This window comes from Myotis lucifugus, unplaced genomic scaffold (assembly GCF_000147115.1).
Source record: "Myotis lucifugus unplaced genomic scaffold, Myoluc2.0 scaffold_155, whole genome shotgun sequence".
Classification (NCBI taxonomy): Eukaryota; Metazoa; Chordata; class Mammalia; order Chiroptera; family Vespertilionidae; genus Myotis; species Myotis lucifugus.
Genome location: NW_005871203.1, coordinates 72239 through 91299, shown reverse-complemented (window position 1 = coordinate 91299; position 19061 = coordinate 72239). Strand labels below are relative to the sequence as shown.

General features: G+C 44.9%; 1 protein-coding gene across 1 annotated transcript in view; it reads right to left on the bottom strand.

Annotated features, from left to right (window-relative positions):
* The window catches only part of DOK5 (docking protein 5), a 66728-nt gene extending 50786 nt beyond the window's left edge, over positions 1–15942 (bottom strand). Inside the window, exons 1-2 of the mRNA XM_023759408.1 lie at positions 15930–15942; positions 15337–15485 (exon numbers count right to left, since the gene is read on the bottom strand). Of these exons, the coding sequence (XP_023615176.1) occupies positions 15337–15485; positions 15930–15942 (162 nt within the window). The remainder of the gene's footprint in view (positions 1–15336; positions 15486–15929) is intronic.
* Positions 15943–19061: the final 3119 nt, after the last annotated feature.

Here is a 19061-nt window from a genome sequence, read left to right as displayed (position 1 = left end):
TATAGTTTTAATTTTCGCTCACAGCACAAGAGCAAGACGCACCATAAGCTCTACCTGTAGTATGATGTCTGTCATACAGATCCACAACTAAAACATAACAGCATCTAACCACCACTGTTGTAGGACCACATCCCCTCAAGAATCTCCTTGCATTCATTCATTCATTCATTCACTCATTCATTCATCACAAATGTAAATCCATGGTTAAAAAAAAAACACACAACAACAATCCAATGGGCCTAATTATCATGGCCTCCAAAGCAACTCTCATTTGCTTGGCACAAGCTTGACACTAGATTTCAATAGAAACTTGGTAATGATTTGGTTCCCACGTGATGTCCCAAAGGTCACTTCTGCACAGGGCCATTTGCTTGTTGTTTCTTTTCTTGTGCGTTTGATTTTTTTTTTTGCCTTTTTTGTCCATTTCACAAATGCATTTTCTAAGAAAGGCAATAAAGACAAATTTCAAGCCTCATGACCAAAATCTAAAATGTCTGAGAATTATGATTTAAGAGAAAAAAGAAAGGTTCCAAGATAGGTCTTAAGTGAGATCTGGTTACAAATGTTCACTACTAGCAGGTGAGTTCTTGCACTTAGCAGACAACAAAGTCATTTGGTTATTAAAAATGGTATGTAGATAGGAGTTTAAATACCAGTATTTACCCTACCTTTTCATATGATCTCCATGCTAAAACAATAGCAGACCAAGTTAGAGAAGCAAAATAACCTCTGTTATTTCCTGAGCTGCTAGTAGCTGGTTACTTTTTCAAATACATCTGTGACCCCTCAATGTGTAACTTTCCTTTTTCTTTTCCAAGATATATTTAAGCTTACTGAATCCAGCTACGTGATCAAACAAGACCAGAAACATCTGTATGGCTTACTGAAAATGTCAATATTAGGACCTTTGAAATACTTGATTTCCTCGAGAAATTGAGTGTGTACTTTCTAAAACCCAGATCAGCTTCAGGCTTAATCTAATTTTGTACATCCTGGGGCCAACACAATCCTTGGACTAATTGAAAATTCATAGAAGACAGCGGCTCTTTGAAAAATCCGCTGACAAAAAGATAATGAACACTACTAGATAGGAAGGTCTGTGATGCAAAAGGTATGTTTCAGAGCATGGAGGCAGGAAACGATTAGGTAAAGATAAGAATTGGCAAGACTGATTCTCTCCAGAATTTGGAGCTATTTCAAGTCAGACCAAAGGCAAATTCTGCAGTTCACAGCAACCTTCCTTTCCTTTTCTATACTGAAATACTTATTCACAGGCATCCATTTCCTCTCAGCCCTTGTGACTCTTTCCTGATGAGTTTGGGCTTGGTCATGCAACTTGCTTTGGCCCACAGAATGGGAGCCACCATGCCATGTTCGTGGAGATGTGGCTGATGTATGTAGAACTAGGTCAGATCCTCTCCTCCTGAGCGTCACCCCTCCACCTCACCAACTCTTCCCTCCCTTTCTTCCTGGGTCTCTGAATGTATGGACAGATGGATCAGGACATTGACATTTTAGGAATTATTTCAGTTTTCTTTATTCTTTCTAGTTCATTTATGCTTCATTTTTTTTAAACAAAAACTTGGATGTGTGTGTTTTTTCTCCCTTCTGCTTGTTGCTCCAGGAATTTTGTGTTCATTATTCTCTTTTCCAAAATTTTATTTTGAAGAGTTTCAAACACAGAAGAGCTGAAAAATAATACTGTCTTACACCATTTTTCAGGGGGACTTATGTGGATTGTGGTGTCCAGAGGGGCCTGGAACCAGTCCCTGAGGGACAACCATACAACATACACCAAGCACCCAGAATGGACAATTATTAACATTTTACCACCTTTCTTTTATGAGCTTTATCTCTCTATGCACATAAATATGTGGTGCCTGTGTGAGTGCCCATACACACACGCATCCACACTTGGTTTTGGCCGAACTATCTGCAAGAAAATTGCTGGCACAGACACATATCATCCCTACAACTTTCGCAAATATTTCTTACAAATAACAAGGTTCTTACACATCATCTCAATGTCATTGTCACAGGGAAATAAGAATTCCTTGTGTCTTCTAATTGCCATCTCATATTCAAAATCCCCTGAAAGTCCCCAAAAGTCTTTTAGAGCTGTGCCCAGACCCGTCCGCCACCAGCCAGTGCTGGGTCCAAGGACGCTGCGTGCATTGTCTCTTCTTATATTGAGCCGTTCATAATTTAGAAGAGTCCCTGCATTTTGCAAATGGTACTACCATTTTGAGAAGATCCTGTCAGTGAAATGTTCCATGTTCTAGCTGTGTTTGCTTGTCCTCGGTGCCCTTAATTTTTCTATCCCCTGTACTTCTTCTGAAATGGAAGTTACATCAAAAGGCTTGATGAGATTTCAGATAACATTTTTGTTAAGAATGCTATGCAAGGGCCTGGTCGGTGCTGCTCAATGGTGAGAGCATCGGGCCCGCCCACCTAAGGGTCCAGATTTGATTCCTGGGAACAAGGCTTGCTCCCTGTTCCCAGTCGGGGCAAGTGCGGGAGGCAAGCAGTCGATGTGTCTCTCTCACATCGACATTTCTCTCTCTCTCTCTCTCTCTCTCTCTCTCTCTTTCTCTCTCTCTTTCTTCACCTCCATTCCTTCTACTCTCTGAAAAGTAATGGAAACAATATATCTTCAACTGAGGATTAATACACACACAGAGGAATGCTTTGAAGGGCTGTTGTGGGCTTGCCCTGCGTCGTATCAGAGGACAGAGCTCGCCTGGGCTGGTGCGGCTCAGTCCACCACTTGGCGGTAGCTGCCATATCTCTCGAGAGTAAAACAGCAGTTCTACTGATTTTTCGACGATACTATGGTATCGTGTGAATACCTTGTTCCCCAGCCATCTGTCAGGGAATCATCTTAGCACCCGCATCAAAGTGCTATTCTTTTCCATCCAGCTGGATTGTCAGCCTAAGCCCATCAATGTGTCACTGCCGACTCGAGGTACATACTGACTGAGGGTACTCTTCCTGCTCCCACCCGGACTACTTTTTATGAAATAATCTGGAATCACGGATCACAAATGTTGCTAGAATCACTATTATTATGCATTTCTCACTTCAAAATGTGTAGCCCGGCCCCAGTGGCTCTGTTGGTTGAGTGTCACTCCATGCAGCGAAAGGTTGTTGGTTCGATTCCCGGTCCTGGTGCAAACCTGTGTTGAGAATTGGATCCCCTGCAGGGAAGCATATGGAAAGCAACCTCTCTATGTTTCTCTCTCTCTCCCTTCTTCCTCCTAAGCATGTCTTCAGGTGAGGATTAGAAAACAATGTTTTTAATGTGTAGCTCCTGCGTTGAGTCAGGTTACCAAGTTGGACTATGTAGAATGCACCCTATGTTTAGCTGAAATAAGTGCCCACCGTACACTCATCCTTGGTTTTAACTGATCCTTGGTTTTAACTGAGATCTATCCATTGCTGACCTGCTATAGACACTGAGTAGCTTACTTGATGAGGAAACCATGCCAGCCAGCTGTCATCCCAACTGCAGGCTCTAGCTGTAGCTGGCGAGGGTCTGAAGAAAACCATGCGCAGGTGGATCTAAGCTGTAGCTGGCGAGGGTCTGAAGAAAACCATGTGCAGGTGGGTCTAGGCTCCATTTAGGCTTCACTTCCAGAGCCTGTTCTTTGCTTCCGAAGCTGCTGGGTGGCACCTGCACAGCATGTTATCGGGCCTTCAGACCCCCCTGGCATTGAGGTATCTTCCTGCCACAGAGAGGAGAGGCAGATGGCGAAGGCGGTCCAACTGCCCTTCCTGGACAAGGCGGGAAACGGCAGAATGACGCCTTGTTGGAGGGTGCCTTTTTGCTTCGATGAGCTGATTCTGCTGGATGGCGCTGCCTGAAAACAGGTCTGAACAAACTGCGATTTGCTTTTCTCAAGATGCGTGCCCACCGTGCGCCCCCAGCACCCTCCGGGTTCCTCTAGGACAGTGGTTCTCAACCTTCTGGCCCTTTAAATACAGTTCCTCATGTTGTGACCCAACCATAAAATTATGTTCGTTGCTACTTCATCACTGTAATGTTGCTACTGTTATGAATCGTAATGTAAATATCTGATATGCAGGATGGTCTTAGGTGACCCCTGTGAAAGGGTCGTTTGACCGCCAAAGGGGTCGTGACCCCCAGGTTGAGAACCGCTGCTCTAGGAGCAGGGCCTTCTCTCCGCAGCTGGAAGGAACACCGCTGCACAGTCTCCACGCGGTCCTGCTCATCTGGCAGACGGCTCGCTGGAACATCCGGAGTTCCTCTGAAATGCAGCCGCGGTGATGCTGTGGTCATTACATGGAGAGACACCCGTCTCTGAAATAGAGGCAGGCGAGTCGTTGTTTCCTCAGCTTCCAGCCTCAGGGAGGTCTCTTCAGGCCACCGAGCAGCCTTATTCCATGTTTCCTCTTCTTTTGCTAGAAACACTCTTCCTCTAGATTCGCCCACACTCGGCGACTCACATGTCCCGCCATCAATCAACGACACCAGTGCTGATCCCTCCACTGAACACTGCCACCCTCTCGCACGGTGCTCCCGACCCCTGTCCCCGCCTTCAATCCCTCCTGAGCAGGCCCGTCACACCAACCACAACCTATTGACCTACACGTTTCCTGAGCTCTGTCTTCTCCCTAGCTGAGCAGCGGCGGGCAGCCACCGGCTTTGTTTCTAACTGCATCTCTAGGGCCACGGATGGTGCCTCACGCCTCGTGGCCCCTCAGTGAGCGCCTGTGGGATGAAAGCTCCTGGTCCTGCCGTCACTGCCATCACCTCCCCCGCAGACGGGAGACCGAGGCCAGGGTTGGCCAATCCCTGACCCTGGCAGAGGCAGGTTTGACTCCAGGCGGGGCAGGCAGACTCTTGGTCACATGCCAGATGTTGGGTGCTGAGCACTTCACACCCACCGTGTTATTTAATTTTTCACATTTCTGTCCACGGGCACTGTTCCCTGCCCCTCGGACATGTAAGAATGTGGTGGCCTCCAGAGGTTGGCTTGTTCACACAACTGGCAAACAGGCAGACTGGGATTCACACACAGTCAACCTGACCACACCTCACCGTGGAGACAACCTACAAAAGTGAAAGGGCTTATGCCTCTTCGTTTTCAGTAGGATAATGGCTTTAACTTTTAAAAATGAATATGCAGAGAAGGCTTGGAGAGGCCACCATTGTTGAGTCAGGCCTTGTTATTCCTCAGGTGGGTCATGAAGGCCATGCAAGGATTTAGGAGAGAGAAAGACCAGTTTCCAGGCAGAAGAAACGACAAGTGCACAATCACGGAACTGCAGTCGGGTGCGATACAAACATGGCGCCGTTGGGCCAGGACTAGCTCCTGAAGAGCTGATGTGCTGCCTCCGTTAACGGGAATCATGAAGTCTGAAGGGCAAAGATTTAAAGGTTTGAAGCAGATACATGAAAGGGTCGTATCTGTGTATTAGAAAGACTATTCTGTAGGGCAGTGGTTTGAGATTAGGGGGAGATTTTTGTACCCCTCCCCTCCCCACAGGGAAATATTTAGCAATGTCTACAGACACGCTAGGCTAGGCTGTCACAAGGGGGGAGCTACTGGCATCAACTGGGTGGAGGCCAGAGATGCTGCTAAACATCGAATGCACAGGAGAGCTCCCCACCAAAATGTGAATGGCGCTGGCGTGAGAAGCCCTGGGAGGGAAGTGGAGAACGGACAGGGCTGGCAGGTGCATCATGTCACTACAGAGCGACCTTCACGGGAACTGATGATAGTGGCGCCCCTTGCAGTTCGGCAGTGAGCAGCTGGCGTGGACATACATGGCAGCCTTAACCTTGGGAAGGATGGGAACAGGATCTGAGGGGGAGATAGAGCCTGGAGACACCAGCAGACAAGCAGGCAGGAAGTGGATTCAGCTTAGGTTAGGACAGGAGGAATGAAAAGACAGATTTAAGACTTACTTAATGACTATGCAGTTCCTGGTTTCTAGTTTTCTCATTATCAAAAACACAGAGTCTCATAACTCCATCAAAGGAAAAAAATATCCAACGCTCTCCTAAGTTTTTGATGGATCTTTAAGTATGCCATCCAATTAGGGCTTCCCAAATAAAGACCGCCAAATTCTTCTGGCTGTTTAAAGCCACACTCCAGATGTCTTATTCATCATACGTGACTGTGTTCGCTGACATGAATGCTTAGCAGCCAGCGATTAACACAGTGGCCATACTTTCCAAGTTTAATTTGCTACCGATACAGTTTTGCATTAACAAAAATAATTTACACGTTACATGATTCAATTTTCCAAATGGATTATTTTGAAACTATATAGAGAGACTGTTGAAATTTCTTCTGCTGTTTCATGGGAAGATTAGGCAATCGGATTTTAAAGCGTACATTCCCTTGAGGAACTGGTATATTGCTGGGAGAATTATGCCATTGGCAGGCACTGTGTGGGAATTTTAAGTGTGTTTTCTGGTGTGCTGCAAAGTCAGTCTCCATCTAGGAAAACAAGGATTTGATTTCCAATTGTTCTCCTTCCTTTGCTGATAGGAATGTAGGGCTGATGATTTATTTACATTACAGAGTGAAAAGGAGGCCGCTACCTAAAAGGCAATTTGCCGCCTTGCTTTTTGTCGGCAGTATCCTAATTATTTTCTCCTTATGGGACTGAATGAATTAAGTGAGCAATTCACTTTGTATATGCAAATTGCAAATCTCTGCAGAAGCTTCAAATTGCTTTATTCTTTAAAAAAATTAAAGCCATTATCCTACTGAAAATGAAGAGGCATAAGCCCTTTCACTTTTATAGGTTGTCTCTGAAAATAAAAGTAATATGAAAGCAATCTATTTTGGGGCCCATAATGTTTTCTCAAGTATTAACAAAGTAATCAATTACACTATTCTTATTATTGTTGCTTTTGTTGTAACACTTGTTTTTATATTATTATTATGTGCTGAAATTTCAGAGTACTCCAAAATACCCCACTAAGCATTTCTGTTTAAAAAATTTCCAGATTTCTTATATTGTGTTCCAAGCCTTTAAATGTTTCCATATTGTCTTTCCTTAAAAAAGCGCCAATGGTTTTAAGACACAATGTCAGTAAGAGGGACAGGCAACTAAGAAGAGATGCTCTCAGTTCCCATCACAAATGTCACCACAAAGCACTTCTCTCCACAGTCTCCCCTGGGGGCCCTGAACACAGCAGGTTAAGCAAACATCTTGTGAAAGGGTTCTTCAGAAAGAACCAGTCTAGACAGTGCTGCCCAACCCCCAGAGAGACGGTTCCATTCTTTCCCCAAATAGCTACCGGCCGCTGGTCACTAAAATAAACTGGCCCAGGGCCTGCCTGAATCATCCATCCCAACTGTCTCCCTGAAGAGTGGGCCTTTATTTGCACATCTGAAATAACCGAAATAACCCGTTCACTGTGTCTCCCTTAAAATTAAAAGGCGCTTAAACTGAGAAGCCTGCATCTGAAATGTATGCAGAGAATGGAGTCTGGGGCCAAGGGCACTCTCCTAGGATCTCGGCGGGGCAGGGGGGGGGTGCTTTTATATCGCCTACCTGGGCACAATTTGGCAGTAGCTACAAAAAGTTGAAAGGTGTGGGATATTCCCTGGCAGTTGCACAGCTTTTTCTTCCAAAAAGATTAGCATGAGCACATCAAAGACAGAGGCACAAGTTCTTCATCACAATTAAATTTATATTAGCAAAAAATTAGAAACCATTTTGTCCATCGATTTGGGTATTTTTTAAACAGATCACGGTATATCAAATATTAAAGAGTACTCTAGAACTGTGAAATTAATGAGGTGTCATTAATAAGCCACTGATTATTGGCTTGGAGGGAAAGGGGATTGGCATAATTGATGTGACCATTTAATTTATCTCATGAACCATAATATTCTGACTGTGAAAGAAATTGCTACTGAAAGTTACGTAAGAACTACAGACCCACCCAAGTATCCCGGGGAAATCTGTAATTATGGTCTTCTGACACAAGAGCGTACAGTATGCAATGAATGACTCCATTCCTGCTCTAAAAATAGCACCTATATATGACACTGATTCTATTTGTATAAACAGAGAAAACAGTCTGAAAAGTGCACATCGATCTAATAGTATTTTTTTTCCTGAGGACCAGGGCTAGGGTCAGCATTTCCTTTCATTTTACTCAATACACTTCAGAATTGTTTAAACTGGTTAAAAGGAACAGAAGTGATGCTTATAATTTAAAGACTAAGAAGAGTGAAGAGGAAAAAAATCCTGTAAAATATTTTAAAGTGAGGTGAGTGGATCTCCATTCTTTGTCAACACAACTCCTTGACCAGTAACTCACTTGGCCCACAGTACTCTGTGATTTCTCTCAAACCAGAAGCCACTGACTAACTTCTCACTAACTTGCCTTTGACATCATTTACACAGAGCTTCTGTGTGCACTTGGATTATAGCCAAGTGTTTCCACACAAAGGTAAGATATCTTACATAGAAACAGCCCTGGAGATACAGGGTCTTAAATTCATGTAAGAAATAAGTGTAAATGGGGGGAAAGGAATTTGCAGTCAATGAACTTTGTAGGTGAAATTTGTTTTCGTTTTGGCCTTCTTATTTTTCCACATGTATGTGTGTGCTTAAGTCAAACACACGTATAGACCAGTGACAGAGGAAAGAGATGAAATTTTCACAAACCTTTAAAAAAATGAGGCTCTTTCCAAAATGCAAGGAAAACTAACCACTTCGAATAATTAGTCAAATAATTAAGGGATTGGAAAAAAAATAATTTAAACAAGATGACTGTTTTATCAAATTATAGGCCAAAAATGACTTACACAAAGTAAGCACTTAATCCTAAAGGGCTTTAAATTTAATCCAAACTAAATAAAATAATTAGGTATAAGTTTAAAACGTGTGCAGGATATGGAGACTGAACATTATAAATGCTGATGAAAGAAATCAAATATTCAAATAAATGGAGTGACATACCATGTTCATGAATTGAAAAACTCAACATAGACAACATGTCAGTTGTCCCACATTTTGATCTATAGTTTTAATGTCATTCTTTTCAAAAGCCTAACATGGGTTTTCTGTAGACATACAAGCTTATTTTAGAATTTTATGGAAAGGGGAGGCACTAGAATAACTAAAACAACCTTTAAAAAGAGAATAAAAGCCGAAACCAGTTTGGCTCAGTGGATAGAGCGTCGGCCTGCGGACTGAAAGGTCCCAGGTTCAATTCCGGTCAAGGGCATGTACTTGGGTTGCGGGCACATCCCCGGTGGGAGATGTGCAGGAGGCGGCTAATCGATGTTTCTCTCTCGTCGATGTTTCTAACTCTCTATCTCTCTCCCTTCCTCTCTGAAAAAATCAATAAAATATATTTTAAAAATAATAAAAAATAAAAAGAGAATAAAATGAAAGAAATCATTCTACCCAATATTAAGGATTATATCTACAGTAACCAACTATGATATCAGTAGAAAGATACATAGCTCAATGGAAAAGAATAGAGGATCTAGGGATAGACCCAAGCTAATATGTCCAAATAATTTTTGAGATAGGTACACAAGCAATTCAATGGGGAAAGAATAACTGGTTTTCAACAAATGGTATTAGAATAAGTAGACATCCATAAGTAAAAAGAGTGAAACTCATTCCACATCTCACACCCTGTACAAAAGTTAAACTCAAAATGAATCGTGGACTTAAATGTAAAATATAAAACTATAAACGTTTAAAAGTTTTTTAATAATAAAACTGGGAGAGCCTGGCCAATGTTGCTCAGGGGTTCAGCATCGACCCATGAACCAGGAGGTCACGGTTTGATTCCCAGTCAGGGCACATGCCGGGGTTGTGGGCTCGATCCCAGGTCGGGGACATGAGGAGGGCGGCCAATCAGTGGTTTTCTCTCATCACTGATGTTCCTATTTCTCTCTCCTTCTCCCTTCCTCTCTAAAATCAATAAAAACATAATTTTTAAAAACTGGGAGAAATTATTCAGGACCCAAGGCTAAGCAAAGAGTGCTTAGAGTTGGCACCAAAAGCATGATTCATAAAAGTAACAATTCAAATACAGGATCACATCAAAATTAAAATTTTTGTTCTGCAAAAGACCCTGTTAAAATAATGAAAAGATAAGCCATAGTATGGGAGAAAATATTTGCAACCACATATCTGACAAGAGACTAGTATATAAATTTTATTTTTTTAAAAATCTGCCAAACTTAATAGTAAAAAATACAGTTAAAAATAGGTAAAGAACATATTTCACCGAAAAAGAGATAAAGATGGCAAATAAGTACATGAGAATATGTTCAATATCATCAGCCAGCCATTAGGGGATGCAAATTAAAATCCCAATGAGATCTCACTATCAGCAAGACTAAAATTAAAGAGAGAGAGAGAGAGAGAGAGAGAGAGAGAGAGAGAGAGAGACAGCACCAAAAGCTGGCGAAGATGTGGAGAAACTGGATCCCTCAAGCATTGCTGGTGGGAATGTAAAATGGTGCAGCCGCTTTGTGACACTCTGACAGCTTCTCGTAAAAGTAGGCATGGAACCACCATATGACCCCGTAGTTTCACTCTTGGGATTTTATCCCAGAGAAATAAAACTTTATATTCATACAACAATATGTACATGAATGTTCACAGCAGCTTTATCCATCATAATAATAAAAACCAAAGTACTGGGAGTCATTGAGAGAAGAGGCGATGCTGTATTTCAAGATTTTGAAAAGATGGAGACAGCTACATCAGAAGAGGACGTGTTTTAGAGGAGGGAGAAACGCGTAAAAAAGAACGAGTCACTGGGAAAGATAAGCCGGTAGAATTCTCCAGAAATGATGCCAGGACGTTGGATCACTGGGAGGAACCGGAATCCTACTTTTGCAGAAACAAGAGCAACGTGTGAAGCCTGGGATCGGGGGCGTGCCCTGGTCGCTAAGGAAGGACCGACCAAGGGAACCAGGAGCCTGAAAGGTTGGGTAGAACGACAAAGGTAACCATGGCCACCGTCCCCGCAGTTGGAGGGACTTCCATTTCACAAAGCCATTCGCATTTATTCCTTCGACATACAAGTGGACGCTCTGATTTCGGTGGAGTGGGAAGACCCCTCCTATTCGCTGAAATAACAATGGGCTCAGCGGACTTTAGTAAACCAGGTGACCCCCAAAGCAGCACTCAAGATGGGGTTCCTCAGAGTGAGATGTGCTGTTCCCCGAAATATGTGACTTAATAAAAACGATGGCTCCACAGGCAACCGCTTTTGGAAGTGCTGCCTTACCGTGGCTCTGCTCTCCCAACGGCAGGACTCCTCAAGTCTCCATAACCCACCCCCGCCACCCGAGTCTCCATAAACTCCCGTGGGCTTGGCACCTCAGGAATGGGAAGGAAAAGCAGCCGTCCCCCAACCGTGGCCACAGAACCTGGTCCTCCCGGAACTCGCCTCTGCCGCACCCTCCAGCGCACAATTCGGGAAACGCTTATATTAGAGAAATTGTTGGGTTCGTCCTCTGGTCCAAGGTGAATTGGATCCCACAGTGACGTGGAGAAGCTATGATGTGACCTGCCTTGGGGGTCACGTTACACAGAAGGGAAGACGCTTGAAGGAGCAAAGGCAGGGTTAGAAAGCTGGGTCCCAAACACGGGCCCGGCAGACGCCCCACGCCACGTGCCTTGGTCTTCCTTCCACTCAGACCCCTTCCCAATTGTCCCTCAGCACAAAAAAGTAAACTACGCAGGGGAACGCTCAGCCCCTTCGGGTGAGAGTGAACGACTCTGATTTCCGGAGTGAAAACAGTGGACTTGTGTCTAATGGGAGGAACTCTATTTAAAGCCACTGGCGCCTTCCCACGGTTGCAATTACACTTCATCAAACTCACAGGCTCTCTGACAGCCGAGTGCTGGCGGGCGCTTCGGGACGAGGTAAAGGAACGGAAAATGAACTGCTCTGTATGTGCATTATTCATATATTTACTTTCCCATTTTCGCACGAGAGCACCGTTAGCTACATGTGCAGTGAGGAAGGCACCAACTTTTAAAAGTCTACAGCCAACCTCTTGTTTTAAAACTTCTAAGAAGGATCCTGTGCAAAACTGGCATTTTTTCCTTAGTAATATCTTTTCACGACAGCACCACCGTGTTCTCAGAAAGGCTACCGATTTCCCAGAGGAAAGGTATGCCTGCCTAGGTCCCACCGCCCCTGCACTGACCAAATAGCAGAGTGTGCGGGCCCTCATTTCTCTCGGCAACGGCCTCATTTAGAGCCACATGAACTCTGAAATCTGGTCACGGTGTGCTACGTATAACCCCCAGCCTGTTATTATCAAGATTCATAAATTACACAGCATTTAGATTTTAAAAAATGCATATCTCAGAGTCACTTCAGCGTTTTTATGCCCCTGAGAGATTAATACTGAATGTATCAGATCTGAAAGAACAGGAAGAAAGAATCGGCGGCAGGAACTCATCAAGGGCTTGGAGGCTTGATGTAGATAATTCTTCCCTCTAATGCTTTGAACTCTGGTTAATGGTTATTAGAGATGAAAGGGAATTGGCTTACCACGTTCCTCGCAGATTTACATATTAAAGTCCAAAGCCAGCAGGTAGAAGTCTGAAATAGGGCAAGCTTGTCCTCAATCTCCCCTTGCTTGCTCCACATTCAAAGGGGAACTACCAGTCCACTTCAGTCTTCCCTTTGAGTCTGTCCCCAGAAAACTTCCCAATCCTGGCTTCCTTGCCCCTGTCATCACTCATCCCATTTCCTCCAGATCAAAATCCCTGCTCTTGGCTTCACATGTCTTAAGTACAGATTTTTTTTTCTGGAAAGTGAACTAAAAGTTTAACACAAAGGCATCTATTGTATTCCATGAGTTGACAATGCTCACTGCTTCCCAACCAATGCTGTTCAAAGTGCCTACTGTGTGTTAGGCTCTGCTAACTAATAGAGAACCACACCTAACCCCACCCCCAAAAATCTCTACCCTTGTGGACCTTTACTTTAGGATGGTCCAGTGGTGAAGACAATAAGGAAACAACCAAGTACTAAGTACATATGTAGTGAGGAGTGCTCAAGAGAAAAGTAAAGTGAGATGGGGGACACCAAGTACTAAGTACATATGTAGTGAGGAGTGCTCAAGAGAAAAGTAAAGTGAGATGGGGGGAAGGGGTCAAAGGACCCCAATTTAAATCATGGAGTCAAGAAATGGCTTCACTTTGAGAAAATGTAAGCAATGACCTGAGCAAAGTAAGGCAATGAGCTCGGTGGATATTTGTGGGGACAGTATTCCAAGAAAAGGAAAAAACAAGTTCAAAGGCAGGACTATGGTTGGCCCACCCCAGGGAAAGCAAGGGGCCCAGTGTGCCCAGAGCCGAGGAAAGTGGGATTGGGGAAGCTGAGCCGATGAGGTTAAACAGGCCACAGGGAGTCAGATTGTGAGTGTGAGTCCACTAGAAGGACTTGGTGAGGGTGTGGAGCTGGGTATTATGATGTGATTGCCGTATGTTTCTAACAGACTCTAGGCTGAGAATTAGGCAGCCCAGGGGCTGGGACCACTGCAGTAGCAACAGGGAGTGTGAGGAGTGTTTGGAGTCACTATGCCTATTGACCACAGAGCCAGCACCACATGCTGGTGGGGTGGGTTGGGGACGTTTCTCTGCAGTATTCCTTGCTTGTCCTCTTTCTTCTCTTAGGCATGTGTAGGTCTGCAAGCGAAGCAGAGCCCATTTATTTTTCTAAATCCTGGAAGGCAGGTAGAGGGGACTGTGAAGACTCGGGTGTTTCCAGATGTATGCAGGACTCAACGAAAACAAGGAAGGACTGACGGACATCAGGGACCAGACTGAACAAGAGTGTGCTGGTATCTTAGTCTGTTCAGGCTGCTATGACAAATTACCATAGTAATTTACTGCATAAACCAAATTGTCAACATGGGCCCTTAATCAGATGTTATGAAGTTGCCGCTTTAGGAGAATTTGCATGAAAAGAAAGATTATTCACTTTCCCTCATTGCCAGATTTCCATGCTGATGGATCTACTGGTTTCACATAACATTTTAAATGGCAAGTAGCCCCCTGGTAATTTCTCACCAAATGAGGATAAGAGTCTTCAATATGGAAAACCAACACAATCAAAATGTTCTATTATAAACATAAGCATGGTTCCTCCATAGTCAGAAGAGTAGTATTTCCCAGCATGGGAATAACCAGAGCCTTGGGGAAAAGAAGTGATCCCATGTGCTTTTACATTTTCACGGAAAGGGAAAATACATAGGCTGCCTGATAACAGGGACTATGAAAAATATCACCATGTGGAGGGAAAGAGGTGCCTAATTTGTGAATCTAATTAGTAAATATACCTTGAATTACCTTAAATTTCTACTCCTGAATGAAGCATTTTAACACACAATTATTATTTTTAGTAAGGAAGTTTCACTACCACTGCTAGGAAAACTGGACTTCTGAATTAAATTTAGTCATCAAACTTAAAGAAATAAATGAATGGACAGGACTTCCTCCTCCTCTACTTATCACCTGTTTTCTAGCCTCCCAGCCCCAAACGCTACGCAGAAGCCACTGCCCCACCCTGTTGGGAAAAAAAACTCTCGCCACATCTCAGGACCATTGCCTAGAAGGGAGGGGGCAATTCAAGTCTGAATCCTATCAATGTGTAGGTAGAGGTGTTCTCTGGAGACTTTGAGTCTTTGCCTGATCTAATTAGTTAGAAACAGTGTTTGACACTGTCCTGCACTAGAGTTTGAGAGGCATAGAGGATCTACCTGGTACATAGTCACAAACCCAAACAGATAGCCAAAATGAGGAGACAAAGAAAAAACACCCAAATGAAAGAACAAGAGAATTCTCCAGAAAAATAGATAAATGAAGCAGAGATAAGAAATTTACCTGTAACAGAGTTCAGAGTATGATGTTAAAGATGATCAACAGCATGAAAAAAAGATATAGTAACTATGAAAAAAGAACAGTTGGAAATAAAGAATGACATAACACTAATAAACAACACACTGGAAGGAATACACTGCAGATTAGGAGAAACTGAGGATCTTGCGTGAGGGTCTATTCTGCATCAGGCGCTGGGTTACATTCCATGCGATCCAATCCTTACTCTCAAGGCTTTGTTGTTGGAAGTGGGGTCTACTACGCAAGTTGAAAATTTACAAAACATGAGATTGGAAAACAACAAGTATTTTAAACAATTAGCAAGTAGATATTACTTTAGAGATGCTTTGTGCTTGGAAAAATGATTATTTATACCTTGGTCAAATAATCAGGAGGGGTTTTCAGAGTCAATGAACTTGAGTTACCTACTTGTGAACAGATGAACTGAAGAGCCAGATCAATCGATCTTACCTTATGGTAACACCTAAAATACGCAGCGCGTTCATCAGAAAACTTCTCCAGTCTCTTGGGGCCTTTGCTGGAGGCCTTCTTGAATACTAACCAGCATCGCTGATAAATCTGGAAGAAAATACAGAGGTTGGATTCAGCAACACCACAGACTCATGTATGATGTAATGACATTTGCATTTAAAGGTTTCCTTGTTGATGTTTTCACCTGTGAAATGACCAGAATCCATAAAAGCAATGTTGCACTGGAAAATAAAATTTAAAAAAAAATGTTTCCACAATGGGCGCATTATGTCATTCCGACAATTACTGGAATCAAAAGAAAAGAAGTATTCGAAGGCAAATTTATTCATGTTTTGATAACAGTATCAGTAGAAATATTTAGCAAAAAGTCCCAGAGATAGAAATCTCAACCATTTCAAATAATACAGGCATTCACAGCACATGCTCTAATTCCAAATGCAATCAGATATGGGAATCATGGGTCCGATACAGCTTAAAGACCTCATTGGTAGTCAAAGAAGAGAGAGCCTCTCAAATATCCAGAGGTATCATAAAACAATATAGTAATTAAAATAAATTCTTTTGGCTTTTACCTTGCACAGTCATTGGCCTATCAATGGCTATAACATGGAGACAAAAGTGGAAAAGTGACTCAATAGAGAAAGGTAGTCTTTTACACAAATAATATTAGAATAATTGACCATCCATAGGGGAAAACAATACATTAATCTAAAACACCTATCTTATACAAAAAAATTAACTCAAAGTGGACTTAAATATGAACCAAAACTATAAAACTTTTAGGGAAAGAAAGAAGAAAATGTTTGGGATTATGGTCTGGACAAAGAGTTCTTGGACTTCATATCTAAAGCACAATCCATTAAAAGAAAAACTTGCCCAGTGGAACCTGATCAAAATGGAAGGCGTGTGCTCTGTGGAAAGCCCTGTCAAGCGGATGAAAAGACAAGCTACAGACCGGGAGAAAGCATCTGCAAACCACATATCTGACCAAGGACTGGAACCTACAGTATAGAAGGAGCTCACAAATCTCCACAGTAAAGAAACACTCCAGCCCAGTCGGCTTGGCTCAGTGGATGAGCATCTACCTATGAACCGAGAAGTCATGGTTGGATTCCCAGTCAGGGCACATGCCCCAGATGCGGGCTCGATCTCCAGTAGGGAGCATGCAGGAGGCAGATGATCAATGATTCTCTCTCATCATTGATGTTTCTATCTCTCTCTGAAATCTCTCTCTCTATATATATATGTATATATATATTTTTAAAGAAACACTCCAATTACAAAATGGACCAAAAAGGCATGAACAGACATTTCACCAAAGAGGAGACACAGCTGATTGAGTAGCTCATGAAAAGACGTTCCACATCACTCGCCATCAGAGAAACGTTCATTAAAACCACAGTGACATAGCAATATACCACAATCAGACTGGCTAAAATAAATAACAGTAATAATAATAATACCACCACTGCCAAATGCTGACAGGGGTGCAGAGAAATTGGATCAATCATACGTTGCTGGTGGACATGTAAACTGGGACAGTCACTCTGAAACACAGCTTGGCTGTTTCTTTAAAAAGCTAACGAAGCAACATATGACCAGCATGAGCACTCTTAGGAATCAATCCCAGAGAAACGCAAACTCCCCACAAATCTGAGCAAGAATGTTCTTGGATGCTTTATTTCTATCCATGCAAAACTGGAAGCAACACACATACCCTTCAATGGGTAAATGGTTTATATCCATATCATGCAGTATTATCTATATACTAGAGGCCCAGTGCACAAAAATTTGTGCTCTCGGGGGGGTGGGGCGGGGGTCCCCCAGCCCGGCCTGTGCCCTTTCACAGTCTGGGACCCCTCGGGAGATAACGACCTGCTGGCTTAGGCCTGCTCCCGGGTGGTAGAGGGCAGGCCCAATCCCTAAGTGCAGCCCCTGGTCAGGCTCAGAGCAGGGCCGATTGGGGAGTTGGGGCACCGCCCCCTGTCATGCACAGAGCAGGGCGGATCGGGAGGTTGCGATGCCACCCTCAGTCACGCTCAGGGTAGGGCCGATTGGGGGGTTGGGGCACCGCCCCCTGTCACACTCAAGGCAGGGTCGATGGGGAGGTTGCGGCGCCACCCCGTCACGCACAGAGCAGGGCCGATCAGGGGGTTGTGCGCTGCCCCCTGTCACTCACAGAGCAGGGCCGATCAGGGGGTTGGGGAGCTCCCCCCTGTCACTCACAGGAGCAGGGTGGATCAGGGGGTTGGGGCGCTGCACCCTGTCACACTCAGGGCAGGGCCAATGGGGAGGTTATGGCTCTACCCTGTCACACACAGAGCAAGGCCCGTGGAGGGGGGTTGGGGCGCCACCCTCTATCACCCACAGAGCAGGGCCGATCAGGGGGTTGGGGCGCCGCCACTGTCACACTCAGGGCAAGGCCCGTGGAGGGGGGTTGGGGCGCCACCCTCTATCACCCACAGAGCAGGCCGATCAAGGGGTTGGGGCGCCGCACTGTCACATTCAGGGCAGGGCCAATGGAGAGCAGGGTCGTGGTGGGGCGGGGGTTGGTGCGCTGCACCCAGTCAAACACAGCCGCAGGGCAATCAGGGGATTGGGGAGCTCCCCCCTATCAGGCACAGAGCAGGGCTGATCAGGGGGTTGGGGCGCCTTCCCCTGTCACGAACAGAGCAGGGCGGATAGGGAGGTTGTGGCCCCGCCCCCTGTCACACACAGAGCCACAGGGCGATCAGGGGGTTTGGGTGCTGCCCCCTGTCACACTGATCCCAGTGCCGGGAGGCATATTACCCTTTTACTATATAGAATAGAGGCCTGGTGCATGGGTAGGGGCTGGCTGGTTTGCCCTGAAGGGTGTCCTGGATCAGGGTGGGGGTCCCCACTGGGGTGCCTGGCCAGTCTGGGTGAGGGGCTGAGGGCTGTTTTCCGGGTGGCGAGTGACTGAAGCTCCCAACAGCTCTTTGTTTTCTTTTTTCTTTTTTTTTTTTTATTCTGGGCCAGCTTTAGCTCTGAGGCCTTGCTGCTGAAAACATCGATACAATGTTGTGGTCTGGCTGGCTTTCAGGCTGGCTGGTTTCTGGGGTTTTGTTTAGCTTCTTATTTGCAACATAGTACATAGTTGCTTAGAGTTGCAGCTGTGAGGCTGGCAAGTTAGGTGGGGAACGTTGGAGTCCGCAGTCACTGAAGCAAGCAAGCCTCCCTGCTCGCTTCAGTGGATGGCTGCCAGCCGCCATCTTGGCTGACAGTTAATTTGCATAAGGATATGCTGATTAGCCAATGGGAAGGGTAGCGGTCGTATGCTAATTACCATGTTTCTCTTTTATTAGTGTAGATATATATATAAAACTGGAACGCTGAACAACCGGTCGCTATGATGCCCACTGCAGCTAGCGAACTGCCCGATCAGGGGTGGGGCTGGCGGGCCAACCTCCCGAGGCCCCTCCCCCTGGCCAGCCCCACCCACAATGGGCTCCAACCACCCCATCAGCCCACAGCCCCTCCCCCAGCCAGTTCTGCCTCCAATCAGCCCCCCCACCCCAATCGGGGGTGGGGCTGGCTGGCCAACCTCCCACAGGCCCTCCCCCAGCCGCTGACCCCCAATCACCCCCCCCACCACATTCAGGGGTGGGGCCAGCCGGCCCACCGCCCACAGCCCCTCCCCACAGCTGGCCCTGCCCTCAATTGGCCCCCCCACCAATTAGGGG